Source organism: Thalia democratica, chromosome 8 (assembly GCF_965202585.1).
Source record: "Thalia democratica chromosome 8, ktThaDemo2.hap1.1, whole genome shotgun sequence".
NCBI classification, from domain to species: Eukaryota; Metazoa; Chordata; class Thaliacea; order Salpida; family Salpidae; genus Thalia; species Thalia democratica.
Genome location: NC_139172.1, coordinates 6,744,873 through 6,766,392, shown reverse-complemented (window position 1 = coordinate 6,766,392; position 21,520 = coordinate 6,744,873). Strand labels below are relative to the sequence as shown.

At 26.0% G+C, this 21,520-nt stretch overlaps 1 protein-coding gene across 3 annotated transcripts; it reads left to right on the top strand.

Moving 5' to 3' along the window:
• The first annotated feature begins 1,655 nt into the window (after positions 1-1,655).
• On the top strand, positions 1,656-15,612 carry LOC145842423 (uncharacterized). 3 transcript variants are annotated; one of them, XM_082949864.1, is made up of 10 exons: positions 1,656-2,043; positions 4,822-5,006; positions 5,934-6,014; positions 10,073-10,184; positions 10,396-10,664; positions 11,256-11,421; positions 13,502-13,656; positions 14,363-14,422; positions 14,666-14,770; positions 15,053-15,612. In XM_082949864.1, exons 1-10 carry the CDS (start codon positions 1,671-1,673, stop codon positions 15,302-15,304), a joined length of 1,758 nt encoding a protein of 585 aa, XP_082805990.1. In that variant the 5' UTR covers positions 1,656-1,670; the 3' UTR covers positions 15,305-15,612. The 3 variants fall into 3 exon arrangements, with proteins under 3 accessions (XP_082805990.1, XP_082805989.1, XP_082805991.1); XM_082949863.1 differs by having other exon boundaries at positions 10,384-10,664; XM_082949865.1 differs by lacking the exon at positions 1,656-2,043 and adding an exon at positions 3,695-3,879 and having other exon boundaries at positions 10,384-10,664.
• Positions 15,613-21,520: the final 5,908 nt, after the last annotated feature.

The following is a 21,520-nucleotide window of genomic DNA, read 5'->3' as shown; positions in this document are numbered from 1 at the left end:
CTTTTTTAGTATATGCAGGTAGAAAAAAAACTTAATAATTCTTTTTTTTTAACAATTTGTGTGAATTAATAAATTTACACAGAAAAAATATTTCAGCGTATTTTTGATTTCTTTATTATGTGTCTTACTTGAATTTTTTTTAGTTTGATAGATGTAAAACTTATTAAAGTCTACAATTATCTATAACAGCATAAAGCTAAGTAAAACCTTTGATGTTAGTATCAGAAAAATACACGTACTTTATACAGTTTTTTTGTTCAATATTGAGTTAAAAATTACTAAATATGTTCATATTAAGATTAAATAACGAGTAAGTTTTACAAATAGCAAAACACAATAAAATATGTGTTTTCCTTTTTTGTTATGCAACATTTTACAGATTGAAACTTATAAACAAATTTAAAAAAAATGTATTAAATTTGAGCTATTTAAGCACTTCAACTAGTTAGCATTTTTTGATTTTCAAAATGTTTATAATTAGTATTTTATAGTATAAGAAAATTTGTGTAAAAGCTCATAAAAAAAACAACTAAAATCACTTATGTTCATTAAAACATAACAACTTATTAACTAATAATAATGTGTGTTGATTACACTTAATTAAAAGTTAGATGGCTTAATTTTTACTTAGTTTTTAAAAATTAGTGTCTAATAAATTAAGTACTTTGTTATATAAAAGCTTTTGTTGTTTTCGAAATCAAAAAATATAATTTAATTAGATGGTAAACGACTTTTTTATTGATAAAGTTTAGTAAGTATTTCAGTATTTTTTTTAAGTTTTTTTTTTTTGTAAATTGATTGACATTATTTTTAATTTATATACAACAATTGATCAACAAAAGTTTATCATGTTGATATATATATATAAAGGTTAAGTTTAAGTTTTATTTAAAAGGCAAGTAAAATCGAATAGCAAATTTTTTTAAATTGTACACAATTTTTACCTTGTACATTTTTGTTCTTTTCTGTTCACTATAACTTTAAAATACTTATGTTTTTGAGTAAATCGCATAGAGTAAATTACTTACACTGTAAAAAACTGTAATTACTTAAAACATAGTATAAACTAGGCTGTGCATACCTATAAATAAAGAAATCTTTTTTTATATTCTTAAAACTAATCTTATCATTATTTACCAATTTCTGTTCATTAACACTACTTAAATACTAAAACTTACTAATGAAAACTATTTTGAGTTTAAAAATTTTATTTTGAAAACAGTTTATATGTTAATTTAGTTTATATATATATTACATATATTAAACGTTTTTTACTTTGTATTTACTTTTCATTTAATTTTCTGTTGGGTGTGCGACTCGAGAGGTGTTTTTGTGCACCTTGGACTAAAAGTTTTTTTGAACATATATTTGTTTTTGTTCAATAAATTTAATATACACACTGTTGTGCATACTTAATAAAAACTGGATTAAGATTTTTTTTTATTTATAAGCAAATTCTTGATTTTTTAATACATATAGCTGAGTAAATCAAGTAGAACATTTTTCTGTTTTTATTTTTAATTTTCTGTAATAGATAATTTATCAAATTTATATAAATAACTGTTTTTACTAAACAAATTTAACCGTTCTATTTAGTTTGCAAAGTTCTATCAAACTACTAACACAAAATAATGTACCACTTATACAGTGTTTATAATAACTTATTCAAAATGCTTCCAATTACGCCGGTTCAAAACCCAGCACCACCGATACCGATACCACCTCCCCAGATAAATTTCCAGGTTCCACCCGTTCCGCCATACCTACTACCACCCACAAACAACCCTGCAATTTTCTCAAAGCTTGCAGACGAAAACAAAAATGTTCCGTTGCAAGTTCCAGGCCAACAAGTAGAGCAAAAATTTACTTCTAATTCTCTACCGCCTCCGATATTTCCGCCTCCGAAAATGAGTAAGAACAGTCAGGTTTACCAAACTGCAGCAGGTGCATCAGGAAGTAAACCTACAGAAGTGCAAAATCTGCCGGTACATTTGCCAGTGTTGAACAACCAACCGTTTCCACCCAATTTCAACTTTCTACCAGGTTAGAATGATGTATTTATAAGCATATTTTTTCTTACAATTAATTCGAAAGTTTTAAATATTTTATTACTTTACAATTGTTTAGTGCTTCCGCAATAATCAAAAGTAAATAAACTTAAGTGACAATGGACATTATATATATATATATATATATATATATAAGATGTAACGTTATAAGGCGTTAAATCCTGGAGATCCTGATAAGCTAAGCTTATCGGAATGTATATCACAGATGTTCTTGTGCTAAAACTTTATTTCAACTAACGGCGTTTCACTGATCTGTTCTTAAATTTATTTGAGAGCAGTGAAACGCCGTTAGTTGAAATAAAGTTTTAGCACAAGAACATCTGTGATATATATATATATATATATATATATATATAGTATTAGCATAGTAATCAGTCAATTAAGTAGTTTTAGTGCAAAACTGTAAAGGACTACAACATATTATAAACAAGACAAGTCGTTCATATAATGTTTAGTAACAATGTTTAGCTCACTGCACAGTTATACTTAAAAAGTTACTCTGCATATTAGTTATTTTATGCGTACTCTTATACTAGTAAAACTATAATTACTATTTATTACACGTTTAGAGCTATCAAAATCGGCTTTTTTACAATTCGAGGTAAAATTAAGTATATTTTTTTCTTATACTTAAAAAGTATTGTTGAAAGAAAAAAACACTTAAATATTTTAACCGCTAGCTGTCGGTAAACAACTTTGGCCTGTCGAGTAAAAACACGTGCGTTGTAAGTACAAAAAAAAGCTGAACTTTTAAAGATGCGTTTCTTGAAACAAATTTGCATTGTGCTTTAAGTCTGAGATCACTTCTGCTTTGAAATTACTATTTTCTACTTGAAGCTAGATATAAATATACTTTTTTTCATGTATTTGAAATTTACTATTGCATTCCAGTAGTTAAAGTACTTTTGAAGCTTTTTTTTAAATATTTAGTTTAGGAGAAATAACTAGAAAGTTATTTATTTATGCTGCTAATTCTAAATATAAAATGTTATTTAAAAAGAGTAAAAAGTTATTTAGTTAGTATCTATTCAAATTAGTCCAGTTTTAAATGCGTTGCTTATTTAATATGCCATGCGTAGTAATAATAACAAAGTTGTTTTTAATTTTAACAATCTTTTACTTAAAAATTTTTCAAAATCACGTTTTAATTTACCATTTTAGTAATTTTCAATAAAGTATTAAATATAGTTTAACTAGTTTAATAGGGTATTTAAACTTTCAAAGTAAAATTATTACAGCATTTTTAAAAAGCATTGATTTAAGCTGTCTGTATTGACATACAGTTTAACCAAAAGTTTATTGAAAAAATTCATTACATTATAAGTTTAACAACATCGCGATACAAACTTTCATAAAAAACTTTTTCACTTGGAGAATTAATATTTAATAAACCACCTTATAAACCACATGGCAGCCGCAGAAATAAAATCTTATTGTTGTCTGAGATTTGAGCGTATATAATCCTTCCAACGAAACATGTGCACCAGCAGCAAAAATTACAGACCTGTCAATTGGAAGCTGTTCATTCGGCTAGGCAGCAGAAAAAGGGGGATTAATTGAAATTACATTTTCCGTTTTTTAATGCTCAATGATCGCTTTAATCCTTCTTTGAAGAGTTTTGCGTGTTCAAAGGCTTGTTGTGTTTTTGTCCCTCAGAGCTACTTTTGAGTATCGATTTTAACCAGTTAAGTACACATACGCATCGCTGTGTATACGAAGTTGATATCGCTCTCTGCCTCATTGTTTCCGCATTAAGCGTGGTAATTTTTTTTCAGCAAAAGATATGTTTGTTTCTGGTAATTATTTTTACGTAAGTTTAGTATTACTTGTCTTTTTCTTATGAGTACTGAGTAAATGAGAAAACAATTTTTTTTTAATAAAATGAGGTAGAAATAAAAACCTTCTACAAAATAAAATTTGTTTTGTTTACTGATATACTTAAAATTACTGTACAAAAAAACACCTAATAGTCTGTTAGCTTTCATTTTTAATTAAAGTTTGCATGTTTAATGAATCTTTTTGATACATATTAAAGCTTGTGTTGTATGAATAAATCTTTATTGTTAGTATGTTAGTTTTTTGTAAAATTTTAAGCCAGTTCATTGAAAGTTTTTGTAAGAATGATAAGTTATGTTATGTTATAGTACTTTTGTAATTTAATAAAGTTTTCTCGGAAATTAGTAATTTAGAAAAATTTTGTTGTAAAAACGTTGAATAGAAATTTTGTAGCAGTTTTCAACTCGTTAGAAGTCAGTCGATATTTTACAGCAGATGAAAATACGGTTAGATCAAAACTCAAGTATCGTTAATTTAGTAAATTTCTTAAAAAAAAACTGTATTAGGACTTATTTTGTAACCAGAGAGTTCTATTAATTTTATACCGAAACGAATTGACACTGTGGAACTGAACAACTTTAATTTTTTTTATCGATCAGCCAACTGTAGGGTTTCAATTAACATTTCCAAGCTGCATAATTGCGCTGTTATCTAACCTCAGCCTGAAAATCAACTTAATTTTCTCGATCCGAAACTAGCTTGCGGTTTTCGGCGTGTCAAACCTGTTTTTATGAGCAGAGTTTGAATTTTCAGAACAAATCGTTAGTAAAGTTTTCAGTTGTTAGCGGTTTCGTTAATTGAAATTTTACCGTTAATTGTTATTAAGGTAGCCTAAAAATAAGATAGAATTACATCGCTTTAAATTCGTTTTTTATGTGAAACAATTATAATAATATTGGTAATCATAAATTTTTAGGTTTAATAAACACATACACCGTACCGAGCAAGATGACCTACCAGCCGACTCAAGTGATAACAACAGCGCTGATCAGTCCCCACAACAGGCCACCCCACAACGAGTCGCAGTTTGTAACCACGATGTCCAAATTGACCGGAGCTTCCAACTTCATCCCCGGTCAGGTGAACGAGCATGCAAGCCAGGTAAGACCTTTTATGTATCTGTTGTTATAAACGTTTAGAAAAAATCCGCTTTTGAAGCTACTTTTTTGTAAAAATCCTTAATTGTTCATTAAGAAGCTGAGAATAATATTTTTACATATTAAACGTAATAGTACCATGTAAGATAAACATCAATAATATTTTGTAGAGTATTAACTTTATCAACTTTTGTATCAACAAAGTTCTAGATGACGTTTTGTTTAGGTACTGTCTTACTTAAGTATTTACATTAAAAATAATGTGAAAACTTATCATAACATTTAGCATCGTCACTAATTAATCAACATTAGTACAGAATGTATATTGTATAATAATAAACGCTTACATTATAAAAACTAAAAAACAGCAATATGACTAATCAATTAAAATATAAACTTCAATGTTTATGAAACAACACTAATGAACTTATTTTATAAATATTTTATAAAAACAGCAGCATCTTATAACTTAGTCAACACGAGTAAGTTGTTTTTTATAAATTAGCATTTTTTTTTCGCTTACAAAGTCTTAATACTTTTGCACAATATTTAAGCTTTTGTTTAAAAGATTTTAATACGTGAAATATACGTTAAGAACATGTATTTGAAAGCATTGATGCGTGTAAGTGACTTCTAGGTGTCATGAATAATTCACCAACCTCATGATGACTCCTCAATGACGGCATATGCGCTTTAATCATCTAATTTGTTTGTCGCAAACTTTTACCGTGAAAAATATTTTTCTTCGGATAATTTTTGAAGTTGTAATCGATGTGTTTTTTTGTGCAAAAATCATGGTGACTAGCTTAGTATACTATTTTTTAGTTTAAATTCAAAGTAAATGATTCTAAAGTTTATAAAAAAAAGCTTGTATGTGATAGTTAAATTATTTTTATAATTTATCGTTTTATTAATTTGTGATATTTTTCAGCTCGGACCCGTTGAAAAAGCAGTTCTTGAACAAGCGATTAGAATGAAGACAAAAAGCACCTATGGGCCTACAAGAAATAAGGTAGTTTATTTAAAATGTTTTTTTTATAATGTATTAGTGTTTTTGTGAGCGACCGCTTTGCAAGATAACAATTGAAATGAGTAAAAATGTAATATAATAATTAATTAACACCAACGCATTTTAACCAACAAGTTGCTTTAAGGTGATGTTGATAAAATATAACTGTAGATTTTTGTTACAAAACCAGCAAATGTAATGTTATATAAAAATAAATAAATAAAGTTTTAGTAGTTCATAAAAAATACCCTAATCATTTAACAACACAAAAGTACAATTTTAGTTTCTTTGTTTGTTTAAAAATACTGAAGTAACAAAATAAAGGTTTTTTTAGACGTTAGGAAAAGAATATTATTTAGTGTCTAAACAAACTGCTTTTTAAAGCAAAACTACAGGGAAAAATAAGGGAACAAAACTATTTTTTCTAAAGTAATTAGTTGACAATTTTAGTTCCAGATACTACTTGATAATTTCAGATTTTATGTGGGTAGAAAATTTAAGATTTAAGATTAAGATAAAGTTCTCAAGAAAATTCTTGACTACGTATACTTATCTTTTTTTTACATTCCCTCAAGTCACTAGTTAGTATAAAACTATATGTTATTGCTAAAGCAATGAAGTTTATTTTAACAAAATTACAGAACCAAGAGTTTTAAAGATTAGATTAATCTTTTTATATTATTATAAAAGTATAAACAGGATATTTAGTAACAAAACTTTAACTTGTAAGCTTGAAGTTGCAGATATTTTTTACAATGACATCATAAAACGCTATAAGGTTTTAAAAAACAGCTTTTGTTGAACTTATTGTTTTTAATTTTTTTTGTTTTATCATAAATTTAGCAATTAACCTAAAATAAACCTTATTTTTGCTAGATAAGTTTAAGCTAAACAAAATCGTCGACTTTATTATTATTTATTTAAGTTTTTGAATAGTTGAAGTACTTAAATGGATCAAAAAGTTCCTAATTTAATTAGTATTCTTAGGGGAGATATTTAAAACAGTCAATGAATTTAAAAAAAATTGTTTAAATACTTTTAAGATTTTTAGAAATAGCAAAAACTACCTTTTTTTACTTGATATGAAGATAGCTAAATTCATTCAGATTTAATACTTTTAAGATTTTTAGAAATAGCTAAAACTACCTTTTTTTACTTGATATGAAGATAGCTAAATTCATTCAGATTTATCTCAAAAAATGAAAACATTTGAACATTTCAGACTGGTCGAAGTTTGTAAACCTCAATATTTATTTTAAGAACAACTACATAAGCGCTTTGAGCCAAAATTCAAACTTTCTAACAATGAAGTATTGTTTTAGGGATAACAGTTTGTTAAGACTTGCAAAATAGTTTTGGTGGTCAGTCATGTGCAAACTATAAGGCGACATTGGACAATACTATAGTATGACGTCACGCAGCAAATAACAAAGTTTTATCGTTTCAAGACAAGTTTTAAATGACATAACGAATTTATATTTTTTTTGAATACTGCAAACAACTTAGTATAAACAAAACTTTTAAACCAAAAACAATTAAATGTTTCCTTGTAGCTTTCAAAAGGAAGTGTCTAGCTTTAATTTAATTAGTAAGCAAAATTATTCATAAAGAATTGATATTTATGATAGTTAAAGAGGAAGTACACCAACTTAAGGAAATATTTCTCAATGAAGAAGAAATAAACTTTAAATTAACATTAATTAAAATATCTATACTTTTAATATAATGCTTTTTAGTTAAGCAATACAAGTTTGAATTTTCACAAAATGTTTTGACACAAAAGTTACCAAAAAGTTTATAAAACAACTTTAAACGAACAAACTTGTTTTAAATGTTCATGTAAACTTTAGTTCTGATCAATTTTCATCGAGTTTACAAATCAACACATAAATATCACTTCATCAAGTTACTTTTTTATTCTAAGACCAAAGAGCTTTGAGAATAACAGCGCGTCAACTGACCTAAAACACAAATAGCTAATTGTTTTTCATCAATTATATAAATAAAACCCGAGCAGTTTATATAACGGTGGTTATAATTAGGGCAGGGCCACTGACGGCGTCTAATAGGTGAACTTAACACGTTATTCCCATTATCACTCTGCATTTGGCTCATTACAAAGCATTTGGCTCCTTTGTACCAGAATGACCATCAAATGAGGTCTTGAACTCGCAATTGACTTTTAACTCGGGTTTGTTGTTACGTCACTATGGCTTATTATCATGCAAGCAGATAATCCAATTATGATATTATTTGACACAATATAATGTATGTTTTAGAATATTTTTTAAGCAATAATGTTTATCAAAAACTTCTAACTTGTCGAATGCAAAAAATCACATGTGTTTTAAATTTAAAATGTTCATAAAATACTACACCTGTTTAAATTTTTTTAAATATTACAGATTATTTTTATTATCGTCTGCAAAAAATAACACTATCTTATAAGTTAAATAGCTCGTTAGGCAGTATAGCTCTAAAATTTAAACATTTCATAACGTTTTATGGTTTTTTACAGTAATAAAAAAACTTGTTGTATTCCTTCCTTAATTAAAAATACATAATTGTTAGCAATTGCTTTTGCAATAACTTGTTGCTTGTTAAATAGCAAATAAATAAAACTTAGAAACAAAAGTTTTACAATTGAATACAGTCTACGTGACTAGAAATTATCAATGTTTGTTTAAAGCTCTGCTTTTTGTTTGCCTTTTAAACGTAATAAACATTTCACTAATAACTTTTTGGCTAGGCTGGATCAAATATTTAATCAATAATTATTTTACTGTCTAATTAAAAGTTTAACTTTTTTTATCAAAATTTTATCTTCAAAGTATCCTTGTAAGTATTTTATACAACATTACTTCTGTATATACACGGAAATGTAATAGTCATTTGAACTAAAACTTATTTAGAACTAAAATAAAATAGCTTTCTAGTTTGTAAGAATTACAGCTACTAAAATGGCTCTCTACCATAACAATAGCAAAGTTTACTGAGAAAAACTTTAAAATAATGTTATATTTCAGATTAATTTTATTGGCTAACTCCAACGTAAAGGTTAAAGTTTATGTAGTGTACCTTGAAATTTGATTCATTCATTGAATTAAAAAAAAGATTTTATAAGTAAAATTTTAAGCTTAATAAAATCAAGTAATTGAATTTATTACACTGTAATAAACAACTAAATAACTTTAATGTTATATTTCGATACACGTATAACATATAAAATAAAATATCATTACATGTTTAATCATTTTTAAAATTTACAAAGTTTTTATTAGTTTGACTAGATATATTTTCTTAAAATTAAAAAAATATATGTCTTTTGCTTGAGCCTAGAATAAGGAAATTTAAAAAGTTTAAGTTATTCATGCAATAACTTAAACCTCACTTCATAAAATAACCAACTTAATAACTATTGAAATACACACTTTAAAAAAGTTCTGATGAATGTACTTGCTTACAAAAATTTAATTCGTTCTAAATTTACGCTTAAAAAGCTCTTATACCAAGCTCTTTTTTTATAAGATTGTGGTTGTTTAACCCAACACGCGAGCTAGTGAAAACTTATTGTTTATTTTTTACTAACTTTTGCTCTGTCTCGTCGATTTACTTGCTCATTTGTTAATTACACACAGCCAGATGTTGCAAAAAGCAGTAAGCTATTTTACCTTTTTGTGCTGAAAGTATTTTTATTAATTTAACACCAGTTTTGAAAAATTAGTATAACAGCGTTGTTTTTAAGGTTAATGTTAAAAACAGTTTTTTTTTTCACTAAACGGCAAGATACTACTTTTTGTTGTTTATGCGTTATGAATAACATATAGTATATGTTATTTACAAACACAACTTTATCTTAATATACCAATTTTTTAATTATATAATTTAAACTTTTTTTTTGTTCGAACAAGAAAAAATACTGTTTCTTGAACAAAATAGTATTTTTTATTAGCTTAGGAACTATGTTTTAGCATATAAACTGAAGTAAATAAAGAATTTTTTGTTTATGTTTTTTTAAAACTTTAAGTTGTAGATAAATAAACTAAGGTATATATTTTTAGCACACTAAGAAGCTTTATAAACCAAGTACTAGATACTCTCCATTGCAAAACAAATTAAAAAAATCAAACATGTCAAGTGAAGAAAAAAATTCTACATCATTTTTTTCCAACGGTAAGTTGTTCATTGTTTAAATTTACCTTAAGTAGAAAGTGTAAAAAATTTATTTTTTACACAAACATTTTTTTTAGTTAAATTTAATCATTTTGTAAGCTTTTATATTAAGTGCAATCACTGTATTTCAATAATTACTGTGCTTTTTGTTATTACTTAAAAATATTAGAAAAATTAATTTGAGACAAATTCCAATTAGCTTTTTCTACAGCTGCGAGAGAAAGCGACAAAAATGTCGCTGAAAAGCAAAAAACCAATTCCCTTGCCAGTGACGAAGGCGTGACGTCACAATCCAAAGCTCGCTTCAAACCTTACACTGTCCCTTCCAACAAAGTAGAGTTGCAAGGACCTAAAGTGTTTTCGGGAACTGACGATTTGCAAGTTCCCTGCCTAAACGTCCACAACGTGAAATCCGATCAGATGACTCCGTACAGGCTCAAAGGGGCGGAAGATGATGAAGATAAAAAAGAATTTTTAACAGTAAGTAATTCACTTTATTTTCTATAAATGATAGTTTTAAATTAAAATAAACTTAAGACTTACTCTAAATTGTTTCTTTTTATAATAGAAAGTTTTTTCTTTACTTTTTAAACGTATCCTAATAAAAGTACCCTTAGAAAGATACAGTAGTTTTGTTATTGATTTTGGTAAAAATTCAAACTAACAATATGAGTCGAAAGGGCAAATTAAAGTAAGACGAAATGTTGCTGCAAATTACTCTCGGAAAAGCAAGTACGAAAAACTTTTTTTTGTTACTTGAGACATCATTACTTTTCTTCAATGCTGCCTCGACGCTACTACTATTATACGAAGGGTCAATAAATCTGCTGAAGTTTTTCTCTTCCTTTGCCTCGACATGTTAATAAACTGACTTTGACAAATGGCTATTTAAATAAAAACTTTAATTATTCATACAGGCTTCTGTTTGGCTATAATTTGTTGAGTTTATTACATAGCTTGGAAATAATTAGTATGCAACCTAATTATGAAAGTTATTAATAGTTTAAAAAAATTTAATCACAACTTTTTGTATGATGTTTATGTCGTATGTAATTGTAAATTTTCTCATAGAATCAATCAGAAAAAGAATCAACAAGTTTAACAAGTGATGAAGTTTCAAGTAGTTCAGATGATAAAGCTTCGGATAAAGATACAGATTCACCGCAGAAAGTCGAGGTCAACTTACCGGATCCACTACCGAGCTATATCATCAAAATAGACACGCCTGCACCAAAAGGTTCAGTGTTAAAATTTTCTCACTTGATTTTTAATTAGTATTTATAACAAAGATAATTGAATTTAGCTCTATTAATATTTTAATTACTTAACTATTTTTTCTACATTATGCTTTGAATTAATCTCCGCAATGGTTTGTGGAATTTTTGGAGAAACTTGTTTTAGGCTTGTACAATAAGTACTTTAACAAAAAAAAACTTATTGTTTTGAAACACTTTAAAATATTTTCTATTAAATTGACAAAGCTTAAGCACTCTGAAAAAATTAATAAGACGTTTTAAAAAAAAATTAAAAAGTTGTTTATTCTTACTTATAAGTTTTTTTAGCTAACAAAAATAAAGCAGTCTTTAATTTATGTTGCGGATTGTGCATACAATTAAAATAAAACCTACACTACTTTAGTGTACGTAAAAGTAATTGTGAACATGTGCAGTGTACACCTTGTATTAAAAAGCAGAATTATTTTCTTAATTGACCATTTAATCGGCTTATTTGAATACTTTTTGAATTAACTCTGTTATATATCTTAATTAAATCAAAATTCCTTTAGTGCTTAAGGGTAAAACTGTACTATTAAAACATTAAATCATGCCTAAAATTTTTAGTAGTTATTGTTTCTAAGTTTTATATCAGTAGGCTTTTTACATTTTCTGAATGCTTGATTTCTATAAAAACTGTTTAAGAATTTGTTAAAAAGTAAAGGTTTTTTTTTTCTTAATTATTTTTAGTTTCTTTTTAACTTCTAGTAAGTGTTCTATTAAAGGTAAAAAGGTAAATAAATTTTATATTATTTTTAAAATTTTGTATAAAATTTAGTTAAACAAGCCACTATAACATAACAAGATTACAGCTTTAAATTAAGTTACATGAATGTTTTTTATAACTAGTTTTCTAAACACATTACTCTCCATTGTACTGAGACAATGCTTAAAGTATTTGTTTTTCATTAAGAAAACTTAAAGTTCAGCATTGAAAAATAACGGAAGACTCCAAAATCGATTTTGTGTAGAAATATTTATTTCCACATACTTTAAAACACATCGAAAGCTTAACACAAACAAAAGTGCTTCATTTATACGCCAAACTGCGGGCTATCCAGTAAATAATAAATATTTTTCCGACTATCGATTTCTCAGCTTTTAAATTGCCTTATAAGTCTTTCATGAATTTACTTACCTCAAACGGAATCTGTTCAAGTAACCTTTTGGTCACCATCCAGATTAGGTGTTTTGATAGCTTTCCAATAAGGCTTTATTGAGACGCACTCAACTTAAGTATGCTGTCAGGATGACTGATAGCTTATTTGAAATGCATCTGACATATTTTTATTTCGAATATTTTCTTTCAACTTTTGTAATTCGAATGGCTTTTTTAAATATAGTAGACGTTTTTATTTTTAAAATTCATACTTTTATGATAGCGATAGTTTCAACTGTAAAGTATACTTAGTACGTTATAAGCATATAAGTTAATTATATATAATGATTTTTAAACAATTACTTAAAACTAATAACAACAACTAAGTAGTATAAACTCAAAGTATAAAATTTATAAGCTCAATATATCTAACGATAAATACAAACAACCTTTTCTTTTAAAAAATATACAGGTCAAGTAACATAGAATTTTAAATATGTGCAACTAATACGTAAAATAAACAAAACTATAATACTTGAAAACAATAAGCATCTTGTAAAACATAAGTTTAATAAATTTAACTAAATATCTTACGTCAAAAAGTTTTAATACAAACTATTAAGCATTATAACATTTTAAATAGCATAACATAAAAAGCATAACAGTTAAAGGGTGCATCTTTTTAATAATTGATCAAGTTTACACAATGAAAAAAATTAAAGTTTTTTACCTAAAATAAAAAGTAACTTAAAAAGGTTTTTTTAAAGCCTAATTTCTTTTTTCTCCATAATAAATTGACAAAAATGAATAAATATTTTAGCATAGAGTAGTAACATTGCTCTAACGTTCGAAAGCATTGAATAAAAACGAGGCCAAAGCTAACAAACACTAATCTAAGTTTTATTTAAGACATTTTGTAATTTCTAAATAAAGTAAACGTGCAGTTCACAAAGACTCATTGTACTGCAAGGTGTGCGATGTGCACACCAATTCAGACAACCAGATGAAGCAGCACCTTGCAAGTGCCCGCCACAACAACACCATGCAGGGAATACCCCACGTTGAAAACATTCGCGAGAAAAAAATTAAACCCAAATCAGTTAGTTGTTAAGTTTTGTATTAGTTGATCTGCTTTTTAATAACTTTATTATGTGTTTATATTTTTGTCTGTTCTTTGATAATTAGTGAAAAATAGTTAATGAAAGATTTAAACTCATAACTTTTACTTAAATTTCTAAATGTTACTTGTAAATAAATTATGGCAGATTTTTATTCATAGTTCTACAAAACAAACTCTTCACATTTTGTTTGAACTTTTATTTTTTCTTGATAAACAATAAAAATGATTTAGATGACAAAATACAAAGTTTATAATTAAAAAAAATCCATATATACCTTCAGCAAAATATCTTTACCATCATTATTAACAGTTTAAGTGTAAAATCTAATTTTACGAAACGCCACTGCAAGTTAGATGAAGTAACGAAAAGTTAAAGTGTATGAAAAATTAAGCAGATATCGATTAGAATATTGTAAAACGAGTTAAGTGCTTCGTTAGATAAGTTTAAGGTTAATTTCTCACAAGGGAGTACTTGCTTTTATTTACTCAAAATCGTTTTTTATTGCTTTTTTAGCTTTGAAAAAAGTTTTATTTTGCTATACTATAAAAACATTTAAAAACTAATTTTATTAATTTGGGACTGGGCTAAAAAAAGTATTAATCTAATAGTTTTAACTATAATAATTTTTTTTATATATAAGTATCATTAAAAAGAAATATTTATTTATTCTTTTATTTTATACAGACACAATACCGATGCACTATTTGTAATGCGATTTGCAACTCTGACATTCAACTGTCTCAAGTTAGTTTTTTGTCTTTTTTTTCAATGTACTTGTTTAAAAGAATTAGATATGTTAATAAATGTTAAAAATCAACGCTTTTGTTATGGAACTGTTTTTCTAAAACAGGTTAGATAAAAGGTCAATTTGATTTTTTAAAGTTATTTGTTGTTGCCTATCCGAATAGTTAAATTGAATTTATTAAAAACTTAAAACTTTTATTTGTTTTTTACTTAAAACTTTTTTACATTATAGTTTTATTTCAGCATTTAACCAGTGGTCGTCACACTGCAACACTAAAAGGGGAAGCCCCTAAAAGATGGCATCCGTACGAGAGAAACCCGATGATTTCTAAAAGTGGCGTCCCCTTGGTTAGAACATACTTTGTTTAAAAACTCAAATATATATTTTATGCTAAATAAGAACTTATGCTAATAAGGTAAAACTTTATTTTTTTTCAATCCAAATTTTGTGTTATGTTGAAAGGAACCAAGTTTATAACAACTCAAAACTTGCTAAAACAGTTTTTGTTGGTGAGAAATCGATTGTTAAAGTTGAGTTCAGGTTTTATTTATTTTTTTAACTATAAAGCATGTTTGTTTCTTTCAAAGCTTGAATAAAACAGCTTTAATTATTCACTTGTTATAAAACAGAGCCAACACAAGCAGAACCTGGTCTACCTGCAGCAGCCTTTCGCCCAGCAGCCGGTGTCGTACCAACCCATGCACCAGCTCATACCCACCCCGCTGCAGATGGACCAGCTCGTCCAGCCCACCAAAATCGTGTACCTGACCCCGCAGCAGGGACAGTTCGCCCCCATACCTTTCACGTACGGAGGGGCGGTCCAACCCATGAGCGGGCAGCAATTGGTTTCCATCGTGCCAAATGTCCAGCTTCCTTCCTAGTTTGCACCAATCTCGTTTCACATTTAGTTTTACCTAGATTTTTTTTGTTTTTTTTTTGCAAAATTCAAAGCTATAAGTGAATAATTAAAAATGTTCAAGTTCTACCTGAAGAGTGTTAAGTTTAAACTTGATTCAAATTGTACATTTTATTATATAAAAATATAATTCGAGAAGTTGTTTTAACTGTTAATGCTTTTAAAAGAAGATATTTTTATTCTTTAAGTTTACATAAGGCTTAAAAAGAGTTATATTTTAGTTTCCATTAAACTAGGTATTGTAACTACTAATAAACAGTTTTTATAACTTTGTCTAAGGCATATTTTTACATTTTCTATTTTGTGTTTTGTTTTTTATACTTTTTACAGTGTCTTCATAGTGTTATTACAATTTGTTAATTATTACTTATATATTTTACTTAACTTGTGGCCATTATCTTTTGATAATTAAGTTGAATTATAAAATAATCCAGTTTATTTGTACTAGAATTTATGTTTTTCTTTATTGTATTTTAAGTTTGGTTAAAGCTTTAAAATAGTGTTCTAGTTTTTCAACATTTTTAAGTATATCTCGGCATCTTTTAGTTATCGATTGTCAGTTTTAAACAAGAATTTCGTGCACTTAAAGTACAATTTTTTACACTTAAGGTATTTTTGAGTTTTAATATATTTTAATAGCCATACAACTGAAACTACTTTGTGCATAGTGTTTTATTTTTTTGTTAAACATTTTTTACAGGTTGTGATGAATTTGTTTTTACGTACTTTTTTATTATTAGTAGTTTAAAAATTATTAATAAAATATGCATAACTTGAACACAGTACTTAATTTTCTATAAAGTGTAAAATATATTTTAAAACTATTTTACGATTATTATTTCATAAATTTATTTATGTACGGTTTCTTCCCTACATCAACTTTAAAAAAATATTCTACATAAAAACTTTAACTAAGGTCTTTAATGTTTTTTTTAATGACAGTAATAGTTTAAAAACTTTTTCAAGCTTTAATTTAAGTTAATAAAAGTGTTGTGCATCAATGTACTTTTATCTTATGTTGCCTTTAGTTAGACAAAAACTTTATATACATTTATTTATAAATACTGACAATGAAAACAACGTTTTAAAAATTTAACTTTCACTTAACGTTAACAAAAATAAAAAGGTTATTTGGTTTACAAATACTAAAGCAGTTTAAAACATTTTTTACGTATTAAAGCTTGTAAAAACCTCACAGCTTTTTTTGTTGTATTTAAAGATTAGTTATTTCTACATTTGTTTGTTTCTATAACAAAGATTACCAGCGAATGAAAGTAAAGAACAAGCTTCTTTTTATTTTATTTTAATGCATAATTGTGTTTTATATTTAACTTTTCTTCATACAAATTAGTAACTTTCGAAAAAAAGCTTTATTTTAAAGTATTTAGATTTTAGTTGATCTATGAAGCTAGACTTAATAAAGCATTTGTTTAAATAACAACTTTAAAAATTTCGGCTGTTTTAAGATATAGTGTTTTACTTTATCTAATTAAACAAAATCCAGTTAAAAGACCAACACTATTTTTTCTATAATGACCAAATAAAAAACCACAGCTAATGTAAATGTATATTGAAGGTAAACTGACTCGTAATTTATAAATAATTGGTGTTGTGAAATGTCAAAATTGTATATAGCGGTTTACATGTGAATACTTATGTCATTCAAATGTCGTTAGCATTCAACATAGGGGCTGCAAAATGCTCAGATGTTGGAAAGATTTCTGATGTAAAAAATAATTGGTAACAATATCTGCTAATAGTTGTAAACATTTATTTGACCTATAACTTAAATGTGACAAACCCATAATAAAATTGTTTCAAAATTAAAAAAAACTCTAACTTTTTTATTGTAAACATATTACAACAATTTTCTTTTCAACCGGTCTTTACTGATAAATACTTTTATAGATAAGTTCTTTATGCATTCTTTAGTTCCGTTTTAGTGTTATGTACTACTTCATGTTTTAAAGTTGTGCTTAGTAAATATACAATATACGTTCATAAAATTGTTAACTAGCAAAATATACTTAATCTTAGGTAAATAATAAATACTTTTTTCTTGTTGTTTTAAACATAGGAACTCAACTTTTAGATATACTTAAAACAGGATTTTTACTATTAATTCCCTAAAAAATCTCAAGTAGGGAGCTTAGTCCTACAAAGTATATTTGAAAAATAACTTTAATTATTTCTTGCTATATTTCAAACATTCCATTAAATTATAAAAATTAAATTTTTTTTTTTTATTGTAGAAGGGAAAAATATTTTAAATCCTTTAATTCTGTTACTTTTTTCAGACAATAAAAATTTTTACACTTTATTTCTAAAGAAACTGTTTATAAGTTACATGCTTAATATCATACCTTATGTTTTACAATTCAAACAATTTTTTTTATGTAAATCAGAAATTTTTAAAATATTAAATAATTAAATTTTTATCGAACGCATGGAAAAGGATTTATAATAATTTTACACTAAATTTAATGTAAGATAGGTACAACCTTTACATAAAGTTTACAAAACATAAATGGAAACTAGATGTAATTATTTCAATTTAGCTTATTAAAAGTATAAGACTTGATATAATTAATTAAAAGCTTTTAGTTAAAAGTATATTATTTTGAAATAATTAATCCTATTCAAACCATTAATACGATTTTTTTTTTGCCTTTCTGCATTCTGAAAACACACGAACGTTTTATGTGCAAATAACATTTTACTTGCACATTTTATTTGCTATTTGAAATTTTTTTAATTTAAGTTTTCTAAAAGAAGCTTTAGTAGGAAGGTTAGTACTATAGGTCCCTTTAAAAAATAACTTTTTCTAGATTATGTATAATTATTTAAAACTTACTTTTGATACAATGACTTAAATGTTTTTCCTTACTAGGTTTTAAACAGTCTAACAATTTGGACAAAACAAAGTATTGTTTTCTATTGTTAAAGAAAAAAAGATTTTAAAGCCTATAATTCTGTTGCTCTTTGCAGACGATAAAAATTCATACGCTTTATTTCCAAAGAAACTGTTTATAAGTAACACGCTTACTATTTTAACTTATGTTTTACGAACTGAACAGATATTTTTTGACTAATTTAGATATGTTACAAATATTGAATATATAAATTTTAAGCAAACCAAAAGAACTTTTAATAATTTTGTACTACCTTTTATGTCAGATAGTTACAAACTTTACATAAAGTTGACAAAAAATTATTGTAAACTAGCCATAGTTATTTTAGTTTAGTTAATTTATAATATTAGACTTAATAAAATTATTAAAAGATGTTTAGTTGAATAAATTAAATTTACGAAATACCTAACCCCATTCAAACCATTAATGCAATTTTTCGCATTTCTGCAAAAACATTTTTGAAAGCACACGAACGTTTCATGTGCAAGTCAAACACATTATGCAAAGCAGTTTCCTTATTAAAAGACTTTAGCCTTTGTATAATCTCATAAACTTGACAGGTACGTTTGAAGTGATTATATTTCGCTGTTGCGGGACCTTGAGCGCGTACTAATTGGACTTAAAACTTGCAGCAGCGGTGGTAGTCGAACAGAAAAAAAAAGTAGCAATTATGTTGCTTCGACACTTCTTGTTACGTCATAATAACAGCCCACACAAGCAGGCTGAATTATTCAGAGTGCATGCATAAATACCGTTTTTTGAGGACCCGTCCAAGAAAAAGCAAAAAGCTACCTGTCTTATTATTTGATGTATAACTGATTTTAAGAATTTTCTTTATTTTTTAAGCTACGAAAACATTTAAATTCAAAAGAGAAAAATTTTATTTACCCTTTTAAGAGTTTTTACAATTTTTTTTTTTCAATGATTCTCAATGAATTTATGTCTAAACAGATTAGAAAGAAATCTTTAACTTAATGATAACGACTAATTAATAATCTTTTAACTATTGACATAAAATTAATAAGCCTAATCGAAACTAAAATCTATAGTAATTAAAATAATAAAAAACTCGTTTATTAACTTATTTTTGATGAAAAACAACCCCGTATAAAAATATAAGCGAGTTTGTAACATCAAATTGTTATAATTTCTACAAACTGCGCATATTTCTGACAGCAATAAATATTTAATTGTAATTCCATGTTCGTATTAGTAGAACACAATGGTTTATTTAGCATGCTTGGCGACACGTAAGTAGATGAGTAAGATACTTGACAATTGAGGGCTTATAACAGAAATATACGGCATGTTCTCAACAAAACTACTTTGTATTTTTCGTACAACTGCGTAAATTATGATGAAAACCGATTTAGCAGACAAAAGGCCATTCAGTATTTACATCTGATATTTTTGTTTTTTATTGACGCGAAATAAAATTAATTTTATGCTGCAAATTTTCAAACAAGCTAATTGGTTTTACGTGTTCATAACGCATTTAAAAATTAATACGGTCTATAAAAATAATCGTTTACTTACGTATGTTTTGCGAAAAACGATTATAAAAAATATATGGTGAAATGTTAAACATATGCAAGCTTCCAACTGAAATGGCTTTGAAATATTTTTAATGTATATTTTAAAGCTAAGAATTTTAATATTTTCAGATATATTTACTTAAATTACTATGTATCTATATTTTATATCATATTTTTTATTAGAAATTTTGTTTTAGCTTAGTTTGTAAATAAAGAAACTATACTTTATAAAAAAATGATCATTAAAGCTTTAATATCAAAACACTTCTTCATAGTTTACAAAAAAATCAATTTCGTATGTTTATTATAAAAAGGTGTTGCCGAGACTCGTAACAAAATAAATAGTTTGTCTTATTAATCTCAAAATAAAAGTTTAAGATAATTTTCATAAGAAATGTTGACCTTTAATTTAGTCAAATGGCACTTAGCTTAAGCAAAAATATCTATTAAAAGCTATTAATAATTGATACTAGCTTTATAGTATTTTGATCATCGTCCACTCTGTTGAAGTGCGCTAAACCTGCAGCTATAAAAACTTCTAAAAGCAGTCTATAGTAATTTACTAAATAAAACCTTTGTACTCACTAAAAATTTAATATATACTTTTCTGTCCTAAAAACTGATTTTTAATTATAAACAATATAACAAATCCTAATAATAACTATCAAACTTTAGCCTTCAAAAAAAAATGTATAACACTCTTATTGTAAAATACTTTAGTATTATTTTTTTGCACAGTAAAGTAATTTTTATGCGCATATTTGTTCAAAGAAGATTTTTTTTATATAAATTGTGTTAGATTAGTTCATGAAAATTAAAAAAAGTTATTCTAATTAACTTATGATTCCTAGTTATGTAAAACATAAATATTACACTAATTTATCATTTGACTTTTGTTGCGTTACACCGTTTCCCTGCAGAGACGCAAACCATCAGACGCAAACAAAAGCTGAAAAACAAAAATACAGAGGAAAAATATACTTTTCCTAATATCTAAAAACATAAATATTTACTAGCATACTAAGAGTTACACAATTCAAGACTAAAATTATGAAGTATGCTTTTTATTAGGTTTAAGTCTTACAAGCTTTAAAATAGTAGAAATTGTAGAGTTTAACTTATACTAACATTTAAAACTTATTTATAAAAAATAACTTTTAGATTTTTACTTAAATAATGTATAGCTATTGATTCAAAACCAAAAAATTAAAAGCTATTTTTTTATGAAATTATAGTAAAGCTTTTAAACGGTATTTGAAATGTGTTATAGTTGGTAAAATAATTTAGGTTTTTTAAATATGCTTCTCTTACATTTGTACAAATTGAATTAAAACATTTTTTGTTGTATACTTTTGCTTTGGATTTAATCTATTTTAACAACTAACTTTTAAAACTCGAAATTCCGCAAAACAATTAAGATAAAAATCATAAGTATTAATTACTTGTAGTTTTAGTTGTAGTTTTGTAATTTAATTTTTGGTTTAATTATTAATTTTAATATGACGACTAATTTTTCCTTAGTTTATATAATAATCAATAAAAATTTAACAGAAATTTTGACAAAAGTTCGGTAAGGACTTTGCGGCATTAAAAATAAAGTTTTATGAAATTTATTTCCTAAAACAAAATTCTAATTATAATTATTCGACAAAAGCTTTTGATGAAAGCAAACACAAATAATAGTGCTTTTAGAATTTCTAACCACAAACAAATAAATATAAAGGCAGCTGGAAA

Excerpts from the sequence above, each read along its gene's own strand:
- LOC145842423 (XM_082949863.1), top strand. The coding sequence starts at position 1,671 with ATGCTTCCAATTACGCCGGTTCAAAACCCAGCACCACCGATACCGATA. Across the intron at positions 6,015-10,072 it reads ATGGGCCTACAAGAAATAAG|CACACTAAGAAGCTTTATAA; the intron begins GTAGTTTATTTA and ends ATATATTTTTAG. Across the intron at positions 14,771-15,052 it reads CTAAAAGTGGCGTCCCCTTG|AGCCAACACAAGCAGAACCT; the intron begins GTTAGAACATAC and ends GTTATAAAACAG.